The sequence below is a fragment of the Terrapene carolina genome, unplaced genomic scaffold, assembly GCF_002925995.2.
Source record: "Terrapene carolina triunguis isolate 2854851 unplaced genomic scaffold, T_m_triunguis-2.0 Scaffold58, whole genome shotgun sequence".
NCBI lineage: Eukaryota > Metazoa > Chordata > Testudines > Emydidae > Terrapene > Terrapene triunguis.
The window spans coordinates 34,335,462-34,363,427 of NW_020664409.1; the positions used below are offsets into that span (position 1 = coordinate 34,335,462).

Here is a 27,966-nt window from a genome sequence, read left to right on the forward strand (position 1 = left end):
GCTCACCTCCGCTGCTGCTGCCTGGGAGGGCGGGGGAGATCCCGAGCGGCCGTTTCGCGCGCCGCTGCTCCCCCTCCCTCTCAGACTTGAGAGCCTGGGAGGGAGGGGGAGGAGCGGCGCCCGCGCCGCGGCCACTCGGAGTCTCCCCCTCCCTCCCAGGCTCTCAAATCTGGGAGGGCGGGGGAGATCCCGAGCGGCCGTTTCGCGCGCCGCTGCTCCCCCTCCCTCTCAGACTTGAGAGCCCTCAAACCTGAGAGGGTGGGGGAGATCCCGAGCGGCCGTTTCGTGCGCCGCTGCTCTCCCTCCCAGACTTGAGAGCCTGGGAGAGCCCGCGGCCGCTCGGAGTCTCTCCCTCCCTCCCAGGCTTCAGAGAGCCTGGGGGAAGGGGCGGAGTTGGGGCGTGGCTGGGGGGGGGGCGGCCAAAATTGTTTTTGCCTTGGGCGGCAAAAATTCTAGAGCCGGCCCTTGGTAAGGAGTAAGGGGGCAGAGGCTGAGGCTGCAGCTGGGGGTGGGTCTGGGGCCAGGAGCGGGGCAGTGGCTGGACTGTGGTAGGGGCTGGCAGCCAGGCCGTGGCCAGGTGTGGCTCCGCTCTGGTTTTGCCCTAAGCCTCGGCCTCAGGCCAGGAACAGAGACACAGCCAGAGGCTGAGGCTGGGGACGGGAGCCAGGGATGCGGCTGGGGGCCGGACCAGAGCAGGGGAGGGGACTGGGTGGCGCTCCCTCCCTGCTCCCCATGGGGGTTGGCCCAGGCTCCACCATGCCCCACCCCCCCCGGATGGTCCTCCATGCCCCCCCCCCCAGGGGCCGCACCCCACAGTTTGGGGACCTCGGTGCTAAGATATTCTGGTGTAACACAGATGTGCCTTGGTGCAGTGGTACATGCTCAGAAGATGACTGTTAAAATGTTATGAACTATTCCTGGTTGCTTTTTCCCCTTGGGGTTCCTTCTAGGGCTTTGAGGATCTCCTGTTCTCTCCTTCACACTGAGACCTCATCAGAACTGATGGTATGAATCTGTCCTAAACACAGCTTAAATTGTGTTCCTACTAATACCTTTTCAATGTGATTTGTTAGGCCTGTCTCAGTCAGGGTGATGTGCATGCTATGTAATTTTATCCAAAAATTCCTACCAGTGCTAACCTGAGTTCAGTTGAATTAGTGTTAGAACATTAGTAGTCCTGCTTTAGGTGGGGTTTTAGCTGCTAACAAGATTTTTAGCACAGTGATGCCTACCTATTTTGGCAAATCAGATTAAAACAGTGCTGAAAACTATTGACTGCCAAAACCCTGGCACTAGATATGCTAGTGTTGCTAACAATAACACATTTTAGCATAAAGCACCAACAGTCAGTGTTAGTGCAGTTAGGAACTTTTTGATAAAATTTCCTAGTTAAGACCATACTAAAGAGTAATTGTTAAAACCCTGTTTAAAACAATCACATCTGTTGTATCATAAACCTTGTGTATAATAGCAAAATTACTCATTGCTGACCCTTGTTGTCATCAGTGGGAAATTTTGCCATTTTAGACCAAGGCATAGGCTGGTATTTTCAAAGGAACCAAAGAGAGTTAGGCACACTACTTCCATTGAATGTCAGTGGGATTTGAGTATCTAATGAACTAAGGCTTCTTTGAACATGTTAGCCATAATATTGCAATAGTATGTACCACCCACAGCTGGGTAAGCAGGCACTTTACATTTTGAGTAAAATACAATTTACCCAGAAGAGCTCCTTTTATCTACAACCGGGCTACAACTCCACTTGTATGATGTCTACATTGATAACTCCCCTGATTACACTAAACTTGTTTATGCTGAAATATTACCTGTCTTCCATTTGACTCAGCAAAATAGGATTTTCCATCAAGCAATGGTGTAGTAATACTGAATAGGCTGTATGCTACCAGAATGCCTTCACCTGTGTGAACTTGTGCACTTATGTGAGTTAACACTGTGTTGAGGATGCCATTTTGGCACTACTTAAGGGTAAAGCTATCTAGATGCATGGAGTTTTACAGGATCAGGGTGTACAGTATCAGGGCCGGCTCCAGGGTTTTTGCCGCCCCAAGCGGCGGGGGGGAAAAAAAAAAAGCCGCGATCGGCGGCAGCTCAGCCGCACCGCTTTCTTCTTCGGCGGCAATTTGGTGGCAGGTCCTTCCCTCCGAGAGGGGAATGAGGGACCCGCTGCCGAATTGCCGCCGAAGAGCCCGACGTGCCGCCCCTTCCCCTTGGCCCCCCCAAGCACCTGCTTGCTAAGCTGGTGCCTGGAGCCGGCCCTGTACAGTATTAAAGTACATATGCCTTTTAGTATTTACATCATAGATGGTAATACCTTGGATGTGGCTGTTAAAATTGAATTAATAATGAAGGTTTATAATAGTTTGCTACAGCCGATACAGTAGAGCCTTTTGAAACTGTGCTTTGGTAAACTATACTGTATATGCACAAATAGGCACTGGAAAAGGATTTTCAGGTTTACTTCGGTGCACACCAGGAAGGTTCTGCTACTGTGGCAGAGGAAAGACCATGCTCCCTGTCAGCCAATAGTGGAGAGCCCTGTCACCTGCCTACCCCATATTTGCTAATGCCCTGAAACAAAACTACTTACCACCTTCTGCTGCAGCTGACAGATGGGCGAGCTTTCCTGCATCTGTAGAAGTGAAAATTAGGTTGGGACGTACTAGCAAAGAGCCAGATTAGCAAAATGGCTTATGAAGCTATTGTGTGTGCTCTACATTAGCAAGGCAAACCTGTGCTGAAATTGTGTTAGCATGAGCCATTTATAAACGTGGCTTTATAATGCTTCCACTAATGGTTTCATTCCCTATGAAGAGAGAGACCCTTCCTGTGGAGGAGGAGAGGAGATGAAGATGGCTCCCTCTGGTGTCTGTCATCTCAGTCTTCAAAGCAGAACTAGAAGTTAATCAGGGAGAGAGTAGGACAAGATTTTGTTCTGTTGTAAATAGTTTGGGATCCATAATGGAGCTGCCCTGACTTATGCCAGCAGAGAAAGTGGCCAGTCATTTTGATCCCTGTAAATCCAATACAGATGCTGGTTGACTGGCCCACGAATGGGTTTTTTATTTTTAAAGTTAAACACAAACACACAAAACTCAACTTCACTATCATGTTAACCTACATTATGAACCAATGATAACATTACAAATTCCCTCTCTTTCTGATTTGTTCTTAACTCAGAAATTGCTTTTTATTTTTTTTTTAAATTGGAAATTTTGAAAATGCCTAAACAAACAAGTTGTGAATTTTGAAAAATGTCTTCAAGTCTGATATGGCTGAGTTTAGTTTTTTAGGGCAGGGGCAAACAAACCGCAACAGTCTTCTGAAAAACCCACTGCTGAACTGAGTTTTTATGTGCATCTTTTTCTTCAAAGAAAACATATAAACTTCTGAAAAATGGAATGCATCACATAAGCCAGTGGTTCTCAAACTTTTTTACTGGTGACCTCTTTCACATAGCAAGCCTCTGAGTGTGACCCCCCCCCCCATACATTAAAAACACGCTTTTAATATATTTAATACCATTATTATGGAGGAGGCATTAAATGCTGGAGGCACAGCAGGATTTGGGGTGGAGGTTGACAGCTTGTGACCCCCATGTAATAACCTTCCAACCCCCTGAGGGGTCCCGACCCCCAGTTTGAGAACCCCTGACATAAGCAGTAACAGATAGATAGATAGATAAGTTTATAAACTATCTATCTATCTATAACAGTCAATGTAATACACAGATGGAAAATAGAAACTGGAGCCCCTCCCAAAACTTCTATTTGAATAATAATCATTGAATTTTTTTTTTATTTGTGTCCTTGAGTATAAAGAGTTGGTGTAGGTATAATTTAGGGTCAAATTTCATAAACTACTGAAGGTGGTTTTTTTTTTTCTTAGTAAACACTGGATATATCCAGTCTTTTTTGTTATTAATATGTTTGTTTAGCACCAAGACGCAAAGTTAAAGACTGTCCCCTTTATAAAGCTTACAATCTAAAGAGAGATGCAGAGAAGATAGAACTCCCTGGGAATAATTTAAGAGGTTTGTTTTGTTTTGTTTTTATGAACTCATAACTTTTTTTGTTTAGTTTCAAGTGACATGTGCGGTATAGATGGAAAGGAAACACGGGGTGAGTTTTGCACACCTTAGGGTTTTTTCATAAGTTTGAGTGTTTTAGTGTTTCTTCTATTTAAAACTGGGCTTGAACAGTGGAAAAGGTATCAGCTTCTTAGCCATTTGATTTCTGATCGCCATAGTTTTACTTACTTTCTCCAATCAGAAGCCTTTTAGGTAAATAATGGCTATTTATTTTCTCGGAAGCCCCCTGCCAGTGAATCTGTATCCTTATTAAGGACCTGATCCAAAGCCCACGCTGAGCTCAAGGGAAGTCTTTCCCCTGACCTCAGGGGGCTTTGGATTAGACCCTAAATGATGATACATTTACACAATGTACGTATTTTCTAAAAAAAAATTTTTTTTAAATTAGATAATAACGGGAAACATCTTCCTTGGCTGCTTTGCATAGCTGAAACAAACAAAAGAGAAAGTGACCGCAAATCACTCATAAAAGTTTAATCACATATCTTTTCTTTTCAGGTTTTTGTCAAGCAGGCAAGGATTTGCGGTTAGTATCGCTGTGCGTGGAACAAATTGATGTCCCAGCAGGCTTCCTGCTGGTAGGAGCCAAGTCTCCAAATCTTCCTGAGCATATTTTAGTCTGTGCTGTCGACAAGCGGTTTTTGCCAGATGATCATGGAAAAAATGCACTTTTAGGTAAATGGTTTTCATTATTATTCTTGGTACAACAATTGATAACTAAAGGTTGGTTTAAAGTTATACTAAGTTGACTCAAGAAATGAATTTTTCTTAGTAGTATGTTGAAGAGAGTTCTGTATTAATGAAACTAAATCTATAACTGAACTTCTTTGAAAAGCAAGTTCAAAATAAGGCCCTGGTCCTGCAATTAACTGCGTGGGGCTCTACGTAGGTACAGGAGTCCACCTGCATGAAGTCTGTTGCAGCTCTGGGGCATAAATGTGAAACATAGTCCATTTTTAACCTCCAGTCAGTGAGTAAAAATTTCATTTCATGAATAAGCAGACACAGATTATATTTATAATAATTAAAAGATTAATCAACACAGTAACGTTTCTTGGTAATTGGAAACGCGCATCTGCACACCTGCCTTGCCTGCTTGTCTTATGACTGCTGGGTAAACAGACCAATAAAAATGATGTGGGGTTGTTGGTTTTTTGGCACCATCAATCGCCATCTTGAATCTCCTCTCTCTCTTCCCCATTGCTGGGGTGCCTGGAATACATTGAGGTGGACTTTTCAATAGACAAGAAATTACGCTAAAGCTTTAACGGATTTATTTAGCTAAAACTCTAGTCCAGGCCATCATTATCTTACATCCTAACTATTGCAGCTTCCTCGTTTTTGTCCTTGACAAATGCCATATTGTTCGCCTGTAATCCATTCAAAATGCTACCGCCAATATCATCATCTTGGCTCGTCGGTCCAATCACATTACCCTACCTGCCCTTTTCCCCCGTTGTATCCCTCCTCTGGCTCCGCCTTTTCCACTTCCGTGTTACAAATTACTTGTCTTTCCTTTTAAGACTTTACCTTCATAGTTTAGCCTCTTCTTGCCTATCATCTCTTATTTGGTAATGAGCCAACAACTCATCTCTGCTCTGCCAGTGAGCTACTAAAATTAAAAAATTAAAAGTCTATGGGACTGGGTAATAATATATACAAGAGGTTTAAAATAATTGTCTTAGGAGCTCTCTGAGCCCCTGTTATTGATTTTTTTAAATAAATCATGGAACACCGGGGAAAAGAAATAATATTGTGCAGTATTAAAAAGGGTAAATAGGATGATCCAGGTAGCTAACAGGCAAGTTAGCTTGACTGGGCAAAATCATGGAAAGTAATCAGTAAAGAATTAAAAGATGGTAATATAATTTAATGCCAATCAACATGGTTTTATGGAAAATAGGTCTTGTCAAAGAAACTGGATATTGTTTTTTGATGAGATTACAAGTTTGGTTGATAAACTTAACTGTTGACGTAGACATCTGTAAGGCATTTGGCATAGTATCTCATGACACTGATTTTAAAAATTAGCATTATGCAAAAATCAGTGTAGCATCTATTAAATGGATAGATAGCTCTCAAAAAGTAATTAATGGGGAATCATCATCAAATAGACATTTCTAATGGAGTCTTACAGACCGTAGTGCTGGAACAATTTTTATAGTGGAAGTGCTGAGAGCCATTGAACCAAATTGTAAACCCTGTATATAATGGAAACCACTTCAAGCCAGGGGGTGCAGCCGCACCCCCAGCACCCTAGTTCCAGCACCTCTGCTTACAGGGACCTGTTCTTGGCCCCGTGCTCTTCAATATCTTTATCAGTGATTTAAAAGAAAATATAAACGTGTTGATGGTAAAATCTGCAAGTGATGCAAAAATTAGTGGATTGGCAAATAATAATGACATGACAGTTGTACAGAACAATCTTGATTGGTAAACTGGGCTTATTCAAACATGTATTTTAATAAAGCCAAATGCAAGGTCATATGGTTAGAAATAAACTGTTAGCCTTCCCCATCCCTTACTCAGAAGCCAATTCTACTTGTGCACAGTTCTCATTGGCCTCAGTGAAAATTACATAGCCCTAATTCTGTAGTCCTACCATACAAACCCTAGTTCAAACATGTAATTCAGCTCTCTCCACAAAATAATTTAGTTTCTCTACTATCAAATGGTCTTCTGCCCAGTTTTTGGCTGTATTCCTAATCTGTTAAATTTAATAAAAGCTCTGAATTTCTGTCTGAGTAGAACTAAGGATTTTGGATTAAGTGATTTCTTATTTGTGCCCTTTTAAGACCCTAATAAGGGGGAAAAACATAAGTCATGAGAAAATAATCAGGACATGTGTTACACTTTTACATTTGAGAACTTAATAATGCAAAGATATTACTTAGCGTGCGCCCCTCCCCCCCATCCCCACCCACCCCTACCCCTATCCACACACATTTTGAAGGCTCCCTCTTCAGGAAGACCAAAGGGGAATTTCAGAGTGCCCTGGGAGTAAGGCTGCCTTAGGCAGCATTAACTTTATACAGAATGCTGTGGATCAGTTATAGTTTTGGGAAAGGAAGCATGCTTCTTGGAGCCGATCCTCCACTATGTGCTAGGGGTGGGGGTGAAAGGTACCGACATGGAGGGGGTTGGATCACTCTGTGTAATCGCTTTCTCAGTCTTCATGTACCTATCATGCTTTCTTCTGAGAATTTGCTCCCTTCTGAGGAACTGTAGAGTGTGGAAGATTGGGGGTTAGCTTTTGGGCCTAAATTAGTAACAGCTGGAGAGAAGGCATTTTCAAACAAAGTGCTGAGGCAGCAAAAGTCTGTCTCTGTTGTCTGTCTGTCTTCCTGTCATTCATGTGCTGTGTGTGAAGCTTACAGTAGATGTCTGAATGGGTGTATCCAGCTAGTAGATTCAGGTAAGGCTTAAAATGGCCTAATTCCCAGTATATGTCAAAAGGAATTTATTTTGTTTGTCTACCTTTTTCCTCCCCCCTTTCCTGCAGGGTTTTCTGGGAATTGTATAGGCTGTGGAGAAAGGGGATTTCGATACTTCACAGAATTTTCCAACCACATTAACCTGAAACTAACCACTCAGCCAAAGAAGCAGAAGCACTTAAAGTACTACCTAGTAAGAAGCTCCCAAGGTGTACTGTCAAAGGGACCCCTTATCTGCTGGAAAGGTAAAAAAAATCACCCATTTGTTAGAAGCATACTTACAGATTTTAGAACGTTTTTATGTAGTGTTAGGTGAACCTTAAAAGTTTTCGGTTTAAGTATTTAAAAAGCTAGGGGGCGAAATCCTGGCCTCATTGAACTGAATGGCAAAACTCTCACTGCTTTCAGTGGAGCCAGGATTTCACCCAAGAGGCTAAAGATTTAGGTAAAAAGAGAGTTTCCCACCCATTTCTCTTCTATCCCCTCCCCACCACATCCCCAGAGGAGGCCTCAAATCCCCCCTTCTGCAGAAATAAAGCAGTCCATCAGCCTGATAACCCCTTCCTATGTCTTGGTGTTTTCTTCCGGGGTCTGGCAAAGTGGCTCTCAGTCTATTCTCCAGCCGTAGTTCCTGGACTGCTCTGCTGATCTAATCACTTACAAATTCATGCTAGCACCTGTAGAAAAACTAACTCCACAAAGTGCACTCTAAGATAAAAGCTGGGGACACTGATCTCTGGGGAATGGAAAGAGGGATCACGTGTACTCAGGTTTTGCTATCTTGTTTTGCACCCTGGGTGCACCTTGAGTGAATATCTTCAGCTTTAAGTTGAGGGCCCCTTGTTATGAATGTTGTGGGGAAGGTTTTTGTAACTAAATACTTAAATTAGGTTGGTTGAATCCTGGGAGATGTTTTAGCTGAACTTTGCTATTTGTTGCATGTCATACTGTATGTGCTTTTAATATTTGTCAATGTTTAACACCATTGCACTAAACTGTTGCACTGAAAGCCAGGCCTTGTTAATATGTACTGTAGCTGCTTCACTTCCAGAATGTAGAAGCAGACAATCATCTGCTGCTAGCCATTCTGCTAAACCAAATTCTTCAGTGTCACCATCCACGACCCCAGAGAGCGGAAGAGCTAATGGATACAAATCAGGGTTCACTCAGACAGGTAGGGGCTGAAAGTGCTGTATGCTGTAGAAATGACCAGTGGGGGTGGTAAAGTACCTCACATGTTTCATAGGATTGCAAAGTAGATTTTTAGCATGTATCAATTTGCAGGTTAAAGATAGAAAACATATTTCAAAATTTATACTGTGAATATTAAGGACCAGATGAGACGGGGATAAGTTTAGCTCTTAATAGTAGCTTGAAAAGTGTTAATGTTTTTTTTAATCCATTTGATTAGTTATCTTTTTTTTTTTTTTTTTTTTACTTATGTCCCACATGTTGTAAAATACTCACTTATAGTGAGCATCCTTAACAGAATGGGTACCTTGAATTGACATCTTTTTCCTCACTGGAGAAAAAAGTTGCCTTCTGTTTTTGATGTTTGACTCCCACTATTGTAGTGTGGTAAAAGTAATGATAAACATCAGTGATTTGCTAAGTGAGCTAAGACACATCATAGCCATATTGCCAAATCTTTGAAATTATTACCTCTTGGAGTTGTGCATTGATTTAAGTAGAAATAAACAAGTTTTCTAATAACCATAACAGATTTACCTAGAAGGGCTTTCCTTCTGGACTCAAAAGGTGATTTTTCTTTGGTGTGCTTTGTAGGTTGTTGCATTTTTGAAGTTGATTTATCTATTGCAGTTCATGTGCTTTTGTTTATTTGATAGATTTTGGAAACATGAGGCTTTTATTCAGATGAGCTATGATTGAATAGAGTGCACATCCCTGCTGTCTCTGAATGATGTAAAAACAGAACAGGATTTGTCACGTCTAAAAATCTGAGTTATCCAGGAATTTTAATTGGCCACATATATTTTAGAACATAGGCGTATATGGAGGGATCTGAAGAGCAAAATTTAAAAAAAAAACCTTGTTTCAATAATTCTTTTGCTTACAAGGGATGCTGAAAATAAATGAACAATAAAAATTGAACATTAGCATTCCTATTGGTGTTGCAAATATTAGTCAGTGTGTTCAGGGACACTTTGACTGAGGTGTTGGGGTTTATTCCTACGTAGGAGACTATATTTCTAATCTGGAATGAGAATGTTGTCGTGTCCTGGGCTCCAGGTCCTTGCGTGAAAAATGTGCAGGCACACGAGAATCCCATTTTATTTGGCATAACAAATAATCTAATATTTACACAGCTTTGTCTGGGTTGCAGCTGACAAGTTAATAGATACACCTTTTATAGACTGCTTTCTCCTTATCAACTCACCATGATTTTCTTTCTGCTTGTCCTTTTGTATCACTATTTGTTCTCTCAGGTCACAGTTATCAAACCCTTTTTATCTCCTACCATTGTTACCTTCCAGTGAAGATAGTGCCACATTCAAAATACAAATTCCACTTGACAAGGGGGAAAAAGCCCCACCATATTTGTTTGTAGTGTATAAGTACTGTTGCAAACCACCTGTGATGAAAGTTCAGGTTTCTCCCTGGAAGTCTCCATAGCTAGTCATACACTGAGGTGAACTACCTTTCCCTGTTGCTTTCAGGTAGGTGTACTGAAACTAGGTTGCTTTCTGAAATTGTTCCTTTTATCACCATTTTTCTTTCCTAAGGTATGGACTTGAGTTCTTCCCTCTGTCTAGCTTTGTAACTAAAGTACAAGGCCCTAGCTACCTTAGAAGTTATATAACTGTTATACAAATAGCTCTATACACAGGTTAAAAGAACATTAAGGTTGCAAAGTCAAGCACGTCAAAGGTAGGAAATGCCAGAGTTGAGGTTGCCTTAGTATGGTCCCGTTGTGTGCATTATGAATACAATAAGTGGAATTGTATATTTTTATATTTTTGACATAATATCAATGCTTACTTGTAAGCATTTTTTCAGTTTTTATCTATTTATTTTCAGAGTTGTGGGAAATTATGGAGAAGGTCAAGCAATAATTATTTCATGACAGGAGACATTGAGATTCAAAAACGTAAAGCTTTATAACTGTAAAAACACAAATTGTCAACATCATATGTCAAAGTGTACAAAATAAATATCCTTAAATCAAACTCTAATAAGTTCTCAAGCAACATTTTTCTTTCTTTACTCGTGTGTAAATTTTGATTATTATCCATGGAAATACCTTTTCATTGATTTGTGTGTGCACGGGGAAATTGACATTACCGCCATTTACCAATAAAAATCTAATTCTTCAAAGATTAATTATGATAAGTCTTTAATTATATGATCACATACTGTTTTTTCCACAGGACCACTTCCTCACTGAGTGTATAGGCTGGATTGTGCTCAATGAGTAGCTATCCAATATTTTTTCTCCTTATTGTTTACTGAGTGGCCCCAGACCTTATTTACTGCACACTATTCAAACTCCTCTCTGAGGACAGAATTATTAATTTCCTCATAGGAAATTTTCTGTGATGCCCATCACAAGAATATCCAAGTGCTTCACAAATATTAATTAATTTGTCTCAACAAAACCCTTGTGACATGAAGGTGTGGTATTATCCCCAATTTACAGATGAACAGCTGAGGTACTGAGGCTATGGTCAAAATTTGAATTTGAGATGTGTAGGACCTGATAATACTTAGTATTATGTAGCACTTTATATAGTGAAGCACTGGTTCCATTGACTTCATTTGTAGGTGTGAGTGGTCAGCACTTCTGCAGATCGAGCCCTACAATCTGAAGTTGGGCATGCAGAAAATAAGGAATGCACAATTAGCTACCTCCTGTGAGAAGTTTGGATTAAGTGACTTGCCCAACATCACAAAGGGACCCTGTTGCAGAGACATGGATAGAATCTCAGAGACCGAATCCAGTTCTCCAGGGCAGTGTTCCATGAGACCATTTTTTCTCTTCCTATAGTCCTCTGCCTCGTTCATTATGCACCTTCAAACTTCTACAACAAATGAGACAGGAGTTCTATAGACAACAGCCTCTTTTCACTACACAGCCCTGATTCATCCCCAGAGTAGGTCCATCCTGTGCATTGAGTGAGGCAAGAGTCTTGTGGGAAAATCAGTATGTGATCATCTTAATCCTAGTCTTGCTCCTCATCCAGTCTGGCTCCCCCTCCACTCTCTCTTCTTGTCCCAGAGTCTTTGCCCAGCCAGTTCTAGTTCTCCCACCACTTCCCAACTCCTTGCCAGCTCCGTCTCTTTCCCCCCCACCATTGGTTCCTAGTCCTTCTCCCCAGCTCCTTATCAGATCTCTGTGTTTCCCCCATTCTCACTCCCTGCCCCGACTGGCTTTCAGTTCAGTCTTCTTGCCCAACCAGTCCCAGCCTCTACTCCCCTGGTGCCCAATACCAATCTCTTAGTCCAGCCAACCTCAGTCTCCCCCTCTATCTCCTAGTCTCTGTTTCTCTCCAACCCTTCCAGTCCCAGTCTCATCAGACTCCTTGTCTCAGTCTACTCTCCCTTCCCTCCAATCCATCTTTTGCTCTCTCTGCATTAAAAGCAGATGGCTTCCTCCTCCATGCCTCCTGGGTTGTCATGGAGCGGACAGGATAGATAAGCTCCTTGCTCTCAGCTCCAGTGTCCAGCCAAGCCTACCTTGGCCTACAGTACCTCATAGCAGCCATTATAGGGAAAGTCCTAATGAGCCCCTGTAGCCTGATCCTGGACAATTTTCAGTCACCCTGTGGGGATAGTGCATGCACCATCCTGTCACCATGGATGAGCTAGGAGTGGATAGAGCATGCACATTTGCTCTGTGGGGATGGTACTTGCATAGATCCAGTCAGCACTAGGAATTGGGAGGGGATGGAGCATGCTCAGTGAGGTTAGAATTTTGGAGATTTTAGGTGCAAATATTCAAGAAGTCTCTAATAAGCACGTGCGAACTGCAGTTTTTCATACAGGTATAACTGGGCCAAATTTGGGAGGATTTTCATAGGGACGGCAAAAGGCACATCTTTGACACAAAGGACACTCTCCTGCCAAATTTCAAGACAGTTCTTCAAAGCCATAGGGGTGCTAACGCTTTGCAGAGGAAAGGTCTCCGGAATTTTTTAATATGGGAAAAATGTATTTTCCTTTGGTTTTATTCTTGGAAATGGCTGATCTGTTTTTGCTGAAAGTTTCCAAAACCATTCAGCCAGAGGCAGACACCTAGCATGGAAAATTTCAACCCAAGCAGTGAGTTTCATAAAGTTATAAGCAACTGACTATAGGGTCTTAAAATGGGAAGTGTAGGGCAACCTTAATGGGTGTTGCTACCAGCCCTTTATACAATACACTTTTGTGGTTTTGTGTGAGTGCATATGAAAATACACACAAATCCACAATTGTGTGTATATATAGGTTATAGACTATGCATATATTAATATTAATTAGAGACACACAACTTCCATATGCTTCTACACTGCCCACTTGAAGGAGGCATTGGCAGATGCATTTGCCACGGTGTATTTAATAATAGACTATCAGGTTTCACCAGAGCCTCTGACCTTGTGTTAACTGGTCAGCCATTTGGCATATTTCCTGTGAAAATGGGACAAGTCATTCTGCTGGAGTGGAGTCAGAGATCCTGTGACCATTCTCAACCTTGATTATTCCAGCTGGCAAAATAGTCTCTCTCCTCCTCCCATTGTTCCCAGAGTGGTGTGGTGTGTTTCAAGGTATATCAGTTTGGCAGATCAGGTTGGTAATGTCCTTGCCTTCTGTTTTCTTTCTGTTTGAGTATGGAGACATGTGTAGGTGGAACTTAGCATAAACTGCTTACTTTTTACAGATTAATTTATCCAGTGAAATCCAGTAAACATTCTTTCAGAAGAGTTCATCCTTCTGTTGTAAGAATTTAGAGCTGCCTGTGTCCAAAGCGTAGAATTTGATCTGAATAAAGTTGCAGATATTAAATGGCTAATGGTTAGAGCAGGGGGTCTTGAAGTCTGGAGATCTGGGTTCTGCTCCTGATTCGGCTGCTGATTTGTTATATAATCTGGGGCAATTCATTTAAACTCTCTGTTCTACAGTTTTCCCACCTATAAAATGGGAATAATAATACTTATCCACCTTTGTGAAGTGCTTTGAGGGAAGTGTGTTCCAGTAGTTTGAACACAAGAAGTGGTATCAGGAACCCTTGAATTCTGATCCTGGCTCTGATACAGACTCTTTCTGTTACTGCGGGGAAGTCACTTAACCTCTCTGCTTCAGCTTCCCTGTCTATAAAATGGGACAATCATGTTTACTTGCCTATCCCATTGAGCTATTGTGAAGAACAGTTAGATAATATTTGAAAAGCATTTTGAATGTGAAAAATGCTATGTAGGTTATGTAAGTGTTAAGCATGATGAAGAGTTGTTTTTAGTAGTAGTATTATCATCATTCTTCAGTATTACATCATGGGGATTTTGTTTTATGCAAATAGCCTTCACAACATACAAGATCTGTAAGTATAAAAAGGAGAAAGATACTGTCTAAAATTTACCATGACTCTCGTATAAATCCTGATTATGATCCAACTTTGTATGTTTGGGTAGTCAGTTTTGTTAAACCCTCCACAGAATTCCTGTATTTTAGGTGCTCAAAATATACTTCTCCTTCTTTAACTTCCTTTAAAATTCTCACAGTGCCTAAAAGCACTGGTCGTGATATCTTGCACTACTAATGCATTCTTGAGGTACTCATTCATGCCCTTAGGGACCACTCCAAGTGCTCCAATAATTGCTGGGATCATCTAGTTTTCCATAATTGTTCCACTTTGTGGCTCAGTTCTTCATACTTCACATCTTCTGCTCTTGTTTCTTTTTTATATTTCTGTCTGCTGGTATGACAATATCAATTAACATGGTCTCGCTTGTCTTCTTTTCTACAGCTATGTCCAGCCTGTTTTCCTGCTCTGTTCAGTTTGTGACAATTGCCAGATCCCATAAAATCTTAGCTTCTTTGTTCTATAGAGCACTTTTGATTTGATGGTCATAATACCACATGGTTTGTTTAATTCCATACTTGCCACAGAGTTTCCAGCGCAGACACTTGGTGACCTCATTGTGTTTGTTCATATATTCTCTCGCAGCCAGGCTCCTGCAGACGCTCCGCATCTTTTCCTTTTCAGAACATATTCTGCAGTTTGGTGTGCAGTTCTATTGGTCAATTTTGTTTAGAACATAATTAAGCCTTAACGACTGCGCTCATGTGCTCATAATGAGGCTTCTTGTCTCTCTTTTGAGGTATCCTTTAACAAACTCATGGCTTGTAGATCTTCTATTGCTAATGGATTTGCTTGTTCTCTGCCACTGTCCATGCAATGATTGCTATGTAAATCTTTCAAGTCATTCTTTGACAATTTGCTTTCTCCTTACTTTCTTGGATTGGGATGCACACTTAGCTACGGCTTATTATCATGACCAGATGATCTTTTACTGAGACTGACTCCTCATATATTTTAATGTTGTCATTCATTGTCACTTTCCTCCTCCACACATAGCAAACCTTTTTCCATTATCACATCATTGAACGTACATCCTGCCCATGTCTTGACTGATGCTCATCATTCTGCATCCCTAGGAGCTTTTTTGTTTGGATGTTAAATTTTTTCTTATCTTGATTCCATTTGATCATTCTGGCAGTGTACCATACTGCTTGTATTGTCCACATATTAATGGCTTGGATCAAATTCTTCAAGTTGAGTTTTGTTCTTAGATTAGTTCTTATTCATCTGTAGTATCCTTTCCTCACTTGTTCATAGGGATCATGCTGAGAGAGATCTTGGATAGTACCTTCGTTAACTTCTATGCCATTTGATTGTACCCATTTTGTCCTCTTTACAGATGTTGGCACACATTTAGCCAAGCCAACCTGTAGCTTTATATGTTCATCAAATTTTTCTACATGTGTATCTTCTTTTGTGACAGTCCATATAGTATCAGATCATCCATATATATCAAATTATTAACTGTTTGTTGCTCTTTGCTAATGTGATAAACAAAATCTCAACTCTCCGCTTTCTCTCTTGTTTTCACTCTCTCTTTCTCTCTTTCTTGCTTTCTATCATTGGATGAAAAACAGTATATAAATTTAAGGTAGTAATAGTTTTTTGTAAGATAAGTCCTTCTATGATGACTTCTTAGGGGTGTACCGATATGTCTATAGATATTTTCAAATAGTTATTTAATCAAACAATTTTTTTTGTCAGACTCCTCCGTATTCAGTCCAGCAAAATCATCTTCTGCTGTTAATATAAGTGGAACTCAAGACCTATCCCGGAACAAGAACATAGTGAAACCACTGGCTTTGTCTGTGCAGCTTGTAGGAAAGACATTTGCCACAGGTAATAATTTACTTTACGGAAAGCCAAGTGGGGTAACGAGCTGTCTGTCTAGTAGTGGGTACATTTGTTATCCATACCCCAAAACTTGTGCACCACTTCAATACTCTGTGCATGCACATCTTGCACTGCCATCGGTATCCCCACCTTGGATAGTGTCCTGGTTCTCAAACTTGACAGTTTGGTCACTGTACTTTAAAGGGGACCAATTATTTCCCTGGCTGAGCTCCATAAGAGAGAGAACAACCCCATGGAGTCAACCTTGCATGACATGGCACCTTTAAATAGCTCTCAGTCAAAGAGGTAACAATCCTAATCTGTCTACATGTTGTTGTCCATGAATGACTTATGTAACCTCTTCAGAGATGTTGCATGAAATTTACCTTCCTTTTAAAGGAGGGCTAGTGTTAGTACTCTTTCATTGCTTGAATTGTGAATCCTTAATAACAATGGGATATCTAGACACCTCATTTGGACAATGAAATCAGTAATCAGGCATATAAACTAGGTATTAATACTGGCTCCAAATTTGAGAATTGCCAATTTTAAGACACTTGTGCAGGGTTATGATGTCCTGTTGGGTGACTGTGGTTGAAGATAGGACTCTGTAGGTAAAGTAAGGCCCCCTTTTATTGCAGAATTATGTAATTTTAAATGGAATTGCTCCCACCCTCACTGCCCACTAATATGATATAACTCTGTGGTAAACATTCAAAAAAATAATAGGAGTCAGAAGAAGAAATCTAAAATTTACCAAGCCAAATGTAAATCTCTCCTTGCTGCCTATTGAAAAATTTGTATCTCTCATCACTTTTAGCCTAAGCAGTGAGGTAAAAGATGTATAAAGAGGCCAGAGATCTCTAGAAGCTAAATTAATGACAAACATATTTATCATTTTCAGTTTTCAATAAGGATGCTTCAAAATTCGTACTGGATTTTATTGTTGTGTTTTTGGCTTTGTTTTGTTTCAGTTCTCCCCCCCCCCACCCCGAAATACAGAAGCCCTACTTAAAGATCAAAATTTTGCTGCCAGTGCCTGAGTTATTCTCCACTGGTTGCCCCAGGATTAAAGTTGACTCAGTCACCAATCTTGTTCTGTTCTTGCTTTACATTCTGAAATATGTTTTATTTTGTTTTAAAGATTGTCTAAAGCTGCTCTCTCTGTGTATTTTGTTGTATTCAGCTCCACTTACACTGCGTAACAGCGATGTTGCAAATGGAAACAGTAGTGGAGGAAGAAATAATGTGTTGAGCTCTACATTCTCTCGACCTATGCCTCACTCAACTTCCCCCAGCCCTGGCTGTTTTTCAGTAGATCAAGGTAAAAGAAAATCTGTGTTTTTATTATTTTATTTTAAACTCTTTACTACATAAGCTGTTGAGCCTGAAAACTGTAACTTTGTTTTCTTTTCCACCATAGCTGTTTCCGCAACTCTTCCCTTGAGATGTAGTGTGTTGCTGGCATAAGTGTTGATGATAATGATACATACCTCATTATAGATATTAGTGTTTCTCAGACCAGAATGTGGCCTGATGTAAAATTGAGAGCAACTCTAAACTCAGTAGAACTATGCCAACATAAAAACAGTGTGAGGTCAAAATCCAGCCCAGAGTTTGTGTATCTGAATGTAAATGGGATGTGGGAAGAAGTGTATTTTGAATTATCTTTTCCTTTATTTCTCCTCAGCATCAATGTCTAGTTCTGGGCCACCAAAGAAACGACACCGGGGATGGTCTCCTGGGTCACCAGTCCCACCTCCTGGTTTAGTTGTACCTGTTCCGACAATTCGGCCTCTTACAAGAACAGGTAAAACTTTAATAATTATGTGCATTTTCATGACTAAAACTTCTGCTCATCCAGCTCAGTGGCATGATAGTGCTTCTCTGAACTGTTGGGCAGGACATATCATTACTTCTATTGGAAGTAATGACCTCAGGTCTCACTCGGGTTGGGGTCCAGTTTTGCTAGGCACTATATAAACACGTGTGATGACATGGTCCCTGCCCCAGATAGCTTACAATCTAATTTAAAATTAGCATGACAGTTAATGGGGAGCGGGAGAAGTGAGGATGAGGATAGTAGTACTACAAACACATGGTTAACTATCCATAACTCGGTGCTTCCAAAATTGTTTGTTATAGGTATGTGTATATATATATATATATATTTTACAAATATAAAAATACATAGATGCAATTTCCATTGGCCCTCACCTTGAGATTGTAACTTCCCAGACTGGCAGAGCATGATGCGGATGCTCCGCTCCTGCATGGGAGGGAGGGTCTTGCATAGCTTAATTTTGGTCACTCAGAGCAAAATGGCATTGATGAAAATCCCATCAAGTCATCCTTAGCTCAAAGGATGATGACCACGATATAGGGCGTTGAAAGTGAGGGGATTGAGAATCCTTAGGCCTCCATCAAGAACGTGTAATGTTGGCATCCATATTGAGTTGGGTTAAATAAAAAGGTATATTAACTACTTATATATTCTAATGTGGTAGTTTAAAACCTATAACTGCTTACCACAATAATACTTTTCAGCTATAGCAGTCAAGGTGTTTTGCAAAGGAAAGTAAGTATTGTTTTTCCCCATTTTACAGAAAGGGAAACAAGAAATTAAGACCCCAATTTTTAGAACTGCCGATGATTTTTGGGTGCCTCAATTTCTGGGTCTTCAGTTTGGGATACCTTGGGCCTGACTTTCAGAGAGGTTGAGCATCCACAGTGGTAGTCAATGGGTGGAGGGTGGCTCAGTACCTCTGAAAGCATGGCTCTCTGTGTGTCTACATGGGCACTCAAAATCAGTAGCCATTTCTGAAGATCTTGTCTTAAATGACTTGCTGAAGGTAATACAGAAAGTTAGAACCCTGATCTCGACTCCCAAACTCATGACCTCTCGCTCGATCACTCAGTCCTTTTGTGGTAACCATGAATACACTTTTACTGGCAAAACACATGAGCAACATTTTTAACTTGTCATTTAAACATGGAAGTTTTCAAACCAGTTGCATGTGGTCAGAAGCTATCTTCTCTTTTGTTGTTGCCAGTTTACTTGCATAGATCTACTCCATGCCCATGTTGCATTTGTTCCCAGAGAGAAAGTTCTGAATTAAACAGACTTCTAGAAACAGATAAGTTCCCACAATTAAAAAAAGTTGAATTTCTTTAACACCTTTCATCAGAGGATTGAAGAATTCATCATGAACAATTTAAGGAAGTCTCATAATATCCCTATGAAGTAGGTATTATACTGACAGATTATAATACTGAGGCACTGTGCTTTCTTTTCTTGTTTTGAAAGCTGCTGTTGCTCCTTCATGACTGAAGTGTAGTTTTCATCTTTCTATATCTTCAGAATGGTATAAAGTGGTATGCAAACAGCTTTGAGATTTTGGTCTACATATTGTAGGTCAAAAGTTAGTGAGGTCTCTTCCTTCTTTGTACTCAGGGCCGGCTCCAGGCACCAGCAAACCAAGCAGGTGCTTGGGGCGGCACATTTTCAGGGGCGGCATTCCAGCCAGCCCCCCCCCTTTTTTTTTTTTTGGCGCTTGGGCAGCAAAAGCCTAGAGCCGGCCCTGGCAGCAGCAGCGCGTCCTGCACCGGGGGTGCCCTGGGGCCGTTGCGGTTCGCGTCGGGGAGCAGCGCCTGCACCTTATGGCCAGGCGGGCTCTGAGCGTGGGACACTCGGGCTGGGGGCTGCCCCTCGGGGCACACGGAGCCGCCTGCAGGTGCTGCAGGGCAGCCGCCCCCCAGCACCGCAGCCAGGGCTGGGCGAAGCAGCCAGAGCTGCCCAGGGACTGCGGCAAGGCGGCCAGGAGCAGCAGCAGGAGCAGGGCCATAGAGGGCAGGGCGCTGCCGTGCGGGGCCTGCATCCCGCTCTCCGGGGCTCCGCTCCCTCTGGGGCTGCCCTGCCCCGGCTCCTCAGCCCCCTGCCAGAGCGGTCCCCCGGCTCTGTCCTCCCCGGTCCCGGCCGGTCCTGGAGGTGGGAGCCCCAGCTGGAGGGACCCTGGGCTGAGGCGCGGCCCAGGAGCCCCGCTGCTTACCCCAACCCTGTCAGCGCTGGACTGGCTGGAGGTGAGGGGGGAGCGGGTGGAGTCAGCACTGGTGGGGGGAAGCCCAGCGCTGGGGCGGCAGGGGGTGCAGGTGGGGTGGGGGGGAGAGCCCAGGGTTCGGGCGGCAGGGGGTGCTGGTGGGGTGGGGGGGAGAGCCCAGGGTTGAGGCGGCAGGGAGTGCGGGTGGGTGGGGGGGAGAGCCCAGTGCTGGGGCGGCAGGGGGGGGGGGGGGGGTGTGGGGGAGGGCCCTGGGTGTGGTGAGGGGGAGCCAAACATTTTTTTGCGTGGGGCGGCAAAAAACCTAGAGCTGGCCCTGTTTGTGCTGACAGGGGTAGCATTGAAAAGTGACCTTTGTGAACACTTTTTCTAGTACTTGGCTTTGTTACAAGATGCATATTCAAACCTGGATTTTTCCTCTCCCTCTCTCTGAAACAATACAGTAGTTAGAAAAAAGTTTTATTTTAGTGGTGGGGCCAGGGAAGGATATTGGGTCTTAATTTAAATTCTTTAAAACTGTAATAGGAAATGCAAAGGTATTTTGAATTTTATTGCAGTTAGTGATTTGCAGGAGTGTTGTTTGTTCATAGGGCCAAATCACAGTATGAGCCTTTTGGTAATGGAAGTTTTTCTTTCTTTATTTTATAGATCCTCTTTTGTCAGTCCCAGTTCCTCAATCCATGTTAACTGGAATTTTACAGCCTCAACCCATCCCTGCAGGGGAGACTGTAATAGTTCCTGAAAACCTGCTGAATAACTCAGGAATCAGACCAGTGATTCTTATAGGTAAGCTTTACATTGTGATAAGGAACACTGTACCTCTTGAATAACTGCATGTTCCCCCTGGGATTTGAGGTTTTTTGAGGTAATGAAATTCACTTTTGTGATCAACCCATAAGTACAACAGAAGGTGACTGTGTTTCATAAGCCTTTCAGCAGCCTCTTGTGTTAATTGTGCAATATTTATGATGAGAAGTTGGGTGATTTTTGCCAAGACCTGACATACAAAAGGGTCCTGGCCAGATCAGATTAGACCCTAAATTTGGGTTTTGTATAAACAAGCCTTTTACAAAACCTAAGAATAGACGTATTTCCTTGGAATTAAAACAACTTTCCAATACAAACAGTTTTCCCAGACAAATAAACATTCCTCTACAGTGTTTACAACCAAACCTTATAGCCCTGTGCTACTGCCTGAAACGGAGAAAGTGAAATTGATGTTGAACTGACCAATCAAAACGGACTAGCTTCCCCCCACCCCATGTCTAAACTAGGAAAAATGGAAAAAGTAAGCAGCCTGCATGAATAATAAAATATAAATTAGAATGTTAAAATATTTCACCTGTATAAGGTGTGTTGTTAGTAATATACTATGTGTAAGGACATTGCTGTTACATTAAAAATATGACTTTTAATGTGAAAGTGTCCCTTTGAGGTGTGTTACTGCAAAATAATAATAATTAAAGAAAATTTACTCAAATTGGTGAGTTGTGCCACTACTTGATGCGGTAATTCCATCATTGTTCAGTTCAGTGCAATATTACCCCTTTGTATAAAGCACCCTGCATATTAGGGAACCATATATACCCATATGACTCTGGAATTAATTATCATAAATTAAGTAGTGGAAAATTGCTCTAAGTCCTTAGTGACACAACTGGTCTTTATACATAGTTCCACTCGAGTTAATGGGGCTATCTACGTGAATAAAGATTGCAAGGTTAGGATTACAGTTAATTTGTATTTTTTTTATTTTATGGAAGTGCAGCCTAGAGAAAGTCTAGGCCTTAGCATACAGTTCTATAATTTCCATAACTTCATTTCCTTATTAAAGATGAGGCTCCTGGCAAGTTGGCAGCGCAGTCCTCAGGTGGGCCCAATGTTAGTGTCCCTGGGAAAAACTGTCTTATTGGCAGTATAGTACCAGATATACCAGGATTGAAAAATGTACATGAGAAAAAAAGTAGTCTGTTTCTATCTTTGTCATTCTTAACCTTACCAAAAAGATTCTATCATTAATTGATGTCTTAATTAAACCATTCATGAAAATAACATTTTTTTATCTGCATTTAAATGTTAAGATGTTCATCAAAACAGTACAGAGTATGGCAGTGTCTGAAGCACATTTGTTCAATTTGTGCTGCTTTTATCAAGTTAAGCTTTCTGTACTGCAGTTCTGTAGATTTTGCACACTAAATTATTGGTAATGTGAGTTTTATGCATTTAAAGGTCATGGTAACAACTGAGCAGGTTACTTAGTAATTATTTATTCAAACACAAATATCAATCTTGGTGCTGGGCAGACCATCACAGTAACTTTTGGTAAATTGATATTGACATATATAGGGTAATACACTATTGGCATACTTGATTTCTTCTGTAGACAGTAATAATGTCAGTTTGGTCACTGTTGTCCCATCTTTTGCTATGTAGCATTAAACAGAAGTTAGGGAACATAACTGTTGCAAGATTTTGTATAATAGCTTGTTTTGAGTATTTTTATTTTTGTTTTTGAAGGTTATGGCACTTTACCCTATTTCTATGGCAATGTTGGTGATATTGTAGTAAGTCCCTTGCTGGTGAATTGCTACAAGATTCCACAGCTGGAGAACAAGGATTTGGATCTTTTGGGATTGACTGGCGCTCAATTACTAAATGTTGAGAACATGATTCTTTTAACGATACAGTATCTTGTCCGGTTAGGTAAGCCATTTCTCATATTCATTCCAGTTTTTATTGTTTATGACTTTTGTTTTCTCCCTTCATCTCCAATATGTCCTACCTCTTGCTGGTAGCCAGTTTTCTGTCTATCTTGCAGCTGCAATAGATGACTAGTCTCTATCTAGAGTCAGTGCCAGTGCTATTTTGTAAATCTGCCTAAAAAGGAGGTGAATTTGAAGGGTGATATTGTTCTCTGTCCTCCCTGTGACCAAGGTCACCTTTGTGAAAATCAAATATCATTCTGCATTGCAAATATTTCATTTGCTTAGAGAATCATTTAATTCTAAAATGTGTTTTAGAAAACCTTCTGTTTTCACAACCGTTTCTAAGAGCTCCCAGTGCCCCTTTTCATTCAGAGTTTCATGACAGATGCTTACAGATGTGTTGTCACCATTGTTTTGGGGACTGCAGCATTTAAATGAAAACTACCTCTGTTGTGCAAACTAAAGCAATTTATTTAGTACACAACAAATTCTTGTTTCCTTGAATGTATTTAATATGTGCTCTAGACAGAATTTAGGGCAGTCAAGTGAGTTGCAGATTTTCTAACCCTTTGTGGATAGACACTTTCCCTACATTAGTGTAATATGTAGTGAACATAAACATAAGATATTAAAGGCATAGAGAATAGTGTGGGCAAGTGCTGTGTAAGCCTTCTCTCACAGCTGTGTCAGTCCTGACCTGCAGCTTCCCTTTCATTTTAGTCCTGGGTCGCCCTTGAACGGAGACTGCCAATCACAGTGAGATGCATGGTGATTTTGTAATAGGGACACATGGCCTTTTCTACACTAGATAAATGTTTCCCCCAGCATGCATGTAACATGGCATGCATTCACACACACTTGTATTCACAGCAGTGCACAAGTGATGATGATGCCATAATTGGGAATAGACTTGTCTTGAGCAAGTCTAGCAACTATATGGTTTGCCACTGTGCCGTCCTGTGCTGTTGCAGTACCATTATTAAGGCTACGGTTTTGTCATGGAGGTCGCGGAAGTCACGGAATCTGTGACTTCCAAAGACGTCCGTGACTTGAGCCCTGGTGGCTGGAAGCTACAGGGTTCCGCCGCTTCCTGCCGTGGCAGGGAGCTGTAAGGTACCCTTGCTGCCTGAGGCAGCAGGCCCCCAAGCTCTTAGCTACCATGTGCAGCAGAGGTACCCCACAGCTCCCAGCTGCTGCAGGCTGGGGGCAGGGGTACCCTGCAGCTCCCCGGCCACGGCAGTGGGGCAGGGGGACCCTGGCAGCTCCCCACTGCAGCAGTGGCAGGAGGACTCCCACAGCAACTGCCCAGTCCCTTCCCATTTTATCATGGATATTTTTAGTAAAAGTCACGGACAGGTCACAGGCAATAAAGAAAAATTCACGGAAACCTGTGACCTGTCCCTGACTTTTACTAAAAATATCCATGACAAAAATCTTAGCCTTAACCATTATGAATGGGAAGCTCGCATAATAGCCCCAACAGCACATATAATCCTCTCACTATTGTCCAACAGTGCACCAGTCACTGCATAGGTGGCCTGTCTGCTTTACTTTCTGCTCTCTATGGGCTATTAGTTTTAATTGTCCACTCACTGTTTGGTTGAAGCTGTCATGGGCTTTCCCTTTTTGAGCTAAGTGCTTGTATGTTGATCCTCTGCCCCCATGCCCCTCAGGGATGAGCATCTGACATATCTAGGACACCCTTCTAGAAAACAAACTTAATTCCAAGGCTTTTCCTCCTACATGGATAAGAACTTTGGAAAATGCAGCATAATGCTTTGTGATCTCAGAAAGGACTCTGTAAATTGACTTGAGAAAATTCTTAGTTTTTTTCATGGGAAAGGTTCTTTTATTCCCTGCCAAAACTTTACAATTCTTTGTGTATGTATTGTTAGATGAAGTTTGTGAATTTTCTGGGAGGTGCCAGGTTGTGGGTTTTGGTTGTGGTTTTTTTTAAACCCCTCTCTACCTTTTCCCAGACTGGGAGGCTGCAGCCGCTCCCTCTGCCCCCAGGAGATACCTGTCATATGTGCTCTTTGGATCCTATGTAAGAAATTGTATCGTCGCTGAGGCTCCCATGCTTTGGCTGCCAGGGAACCACATCCTAGGATTGACTATACTTTAAAATGTGTTTTATAAAATGACATACAATTGAAACATTAAATCCTATTGGTTTTTTTATATTCCTTTAGTTCTGAGAACCAAAAATTATGTAACTGGTTAAAGTTCATTCATGCTACGTGGTTAGTTCTGTCAGAGTTCTCTCTATTGTTTGTATACAGTAGGGAATTAAAAGGTAGTTGCACAGATGTTTCTCCCAATGACTTATGATATAGGGCAGGGGTTCTCAAACTGGGGGTTGGGACCCCTCAGGCGGTCGCGAGGTTATTATATGGGGGGTCGTGAGCTGTCAGCCTCCACCCCAAACCCCACTTTGCATCCAGCATTTATAATGGTGTTAAATATATAAAAAAGTGTTTTTAATTTATAAGGGGGAGGGTCGCACTCAGAGGCTTGATATGTGAAAGGGGTCACCAGTACAAAAGTTTGAGAATCACTGATATAGGGCATCGATCAGCTAGTAATTTGAACTTTACAGGCCCAATCCCACAAACACATGCATAAGAAACTTTTCTCATGTAGTTCCATTGACTTCCAGGGAGACAAAGGACTAAAATGACATGGAAGTTGCAGATCAAGACTGATACAACTAAGAGAGGAAGTTAAAGTAGTACTTGATTTCAGTGAAACTACTCACCTGAGTAAAGATTCTCAAGTGCATAAATGTTTGCAAGACCACATCCTATATAGATATTAGGCCATTTTATAAATAATAAATTATCTAAATCATCATTGGGAAATTTACAGAAGGCTGGACTAGTATTCTTTATAGACCAGGATGGTCTTCCATTGTGGTTGACCTATTTGTAAAGGTGTATTACTGGCTATCAGAAAATCTTTTGTACTGCATTGTGAAGCCAGATGGCTCACACAGTGCTTTGGGGAACAAGCCTTTTTCTGGGGCTTCTTTCCTTATCCAAAAATCCAGTAGAAAAAGATAACCTTTCCATGGATGTTTTGAACCATCTTATAGAGCTTGATAGAAAATTCTCTCGCTGCTATACAGTTCTACAGAATGCTGGAAAAAGACTATTTTTTCCATTAAATTATGAATATTTTTAGCATAATTTTCTTATAGCTCTATTGGATGATTCCCTTCTAAATTCTGTAGGATTTTCCCATAAAACATGATGTGGAATTTTCCCTTTCTTGATGTCAGGAATTAACGTTCAGGGAAATTTTGGACCACTGGTAAAATAATTTTTTACTGGATCCTTGAAAAGTGTCCAAAAGAAGATGATTTCATTGAGAATGTTCATTGTTTCATCTAGAGCAAATTGATTTTGAAAGAGTAAGAAGCAGAGAGGTCTGGGAAGTAGATAGAAGAATGCCACATCCAGAGACTGCCTTAGTTTTATTGGCCTTGTTATTGGTACAGAACATTTTTTTGCACAGTTCTACTGCTAACAACTATCTTTTGAATCTTGATGGATTTCTGATCACACTGCCACTTCTTATTCTTGCAATAATTAACCAGGATCCACCACTTGGAGCTTCATAGATTCCAAGGTCAGAAGAGACCGTTGTGATCATTTAGTCCGACTTCCTGTATAGCTTAATTAAGAACATAAGAAGGGCCATACTGGGTCAGACCAAAGGTCCATCTAGCCCAGTATCCTGTCTTCTGACAGTGGCCAATGCCAGGTGCCCCAGAGGGAATGAACAGAACATGTAATCATCAAATGATCCATTCCTGGTCGCCCATTCCAAGTTTCTGACAAACAGAGGCTAGGGACACCATCCCTGCCCATCCTGGCTAATATCCATTGATGGACCTATCCTCCATTAATTTATCTACTTCTTTTTGAACCCTGTTATAGTCTTGCCTTCACAACATCCTCTGGCAAGGAGTTCCACAGGTTGACTGTACGTTGTGTGAAAAAATACTTTTTGTTTGTTTTAAACCTGCTACCTATTAATTGCATTTGGTGACCCCTCGTTCTTGTATTATGAGAAGGCGTAAATAACACTTCCTTATTTACTTTCTCCACACCAGTCATGATTCTATAGACCTCTATCATATCCCCCCTTCCTTGTCTCTTTTCCAAGATGAAAAGTCCCAGTCTTATTAATCTCTCCTCATATGGCAGCCATTCCATACCCCTAATCATTTGTGTTGCCCTTTTCTGAACCTTTTCCAATTCCAATATATCTTTTTTGAGATTGGGCGATCACATCTGCATGCAGTATTCAAGATGTGGGCGTACCATGGTTTTATCTATCCCTTTCTTAATAATTCCCAACATTCTGTTAGCTTTTTTGACTGTCACGGCGTATTGAGTTGATGTTTTCAGAGAACTATCCACAATGACTCCAAGATCTTTCTTGAGTGGTAACAGCTAATTTAGAACCCATCATTTTATATGTATAGTTGGGATTATGTTTTCCAGTGTTTATTACTTTGCATTTATCAACATCAAATTTCATCTGCCATTTTGTTGCCCAGTCACCCAGTTTTGAGAGATCATTTTGTACCTCTTCACAGTCTGCCTGGGATTTAACTATCTTGAGTAGTTTTGTATCATCTGCAAATTTTGCCACTTCTCTGTTTACCCTTTATTCCAGATCATTTATGGATATGTTGACTAGGACTGTTAATTACTCTTACTGTTAAAAAATTTACACTTTATTTCCAGTCTGAATTTGTCTAGCTTCAACTTCCAGCCATTGAATTATGTTGTACCTGTCTCTACTAGACTGAAGAGCCCATTATTGAATATTTGTTTCCCATGTAGATACTTGTAGGCTGTTATGAAGTCCACCTCTTAACTTTCTCTTTGTTAAGCTAAACAGATTGAGCTCCTTGAGTCTGTTACTATAAGGCATGCTTTCTAATCCTTTAATCGTTGTGGCTCTTCTCTGAACCTGCTCCAATTTATCAACATCCTTCTTGAATTGTAGACACCAGAACTGAACACGCTATTCCAGCAGCAGTTGCACTAGTGCCAAATAAAGAAGTAAAATAACCTCTCTTGTGTTTACTACTCCTGGTGTTTTTCATAGTCAGTAACTCGGCGGGCATGTGTTTCTTGGATCAGCACAGGAACACTGTCTTAACATTTTTGATGTCCTTAGAAAAAAGAGAGCCAGTGTCTTCGTGGTTTTGTTTAGGGTTCCGGTTCCTGTTTACTGATGC

General features: G+C 41.4%; 1 protein-coding gene across 1 annotated transcript in view; it reads left to right on the forward strand.

Annotated features, from left to right (window-relative positions):
- The window catches only part of GREB1L (GREB1 like retinoic acid receptor coactivator), a 237,564-nt gene that overhangs the window by 108,990 nt on the left and 100,608 nt on the right, over positions 1-27,966 (forward strand). Inside the window, exons 5-12 of the mRNA XM_024206494.1 lie at positions 4,607-4,783; positions 7,611-7,787; positions 8,594-8,716; positions 15,821-15,955; positions 17,136-17,273; positions 17,640-17,759; positions 20,653-20,790; positions 22,522-22,707. Of these exons, the coding sequence (XP_024062262.1) occupies positions 4,607-4,783; positions 7,611-7,787; positions 8,594-8,716; positions 15,821-15,955; positions 17,136-17,273; positions 17,640-17,759; positions 20,653-20,790; positions 22,522-22,707 (1,194 nt within the window). The remainder of the gene's footprint in view (positions 1-4,606; positions 4,784-7,610; positions 7,788-8,593; positions 8,717-15,820; positions 15,956-17,135; positions 17,274-17,639; positions 17,760-20,652; positions 20,791-22,521; positions 22,708-27,966) is intronic.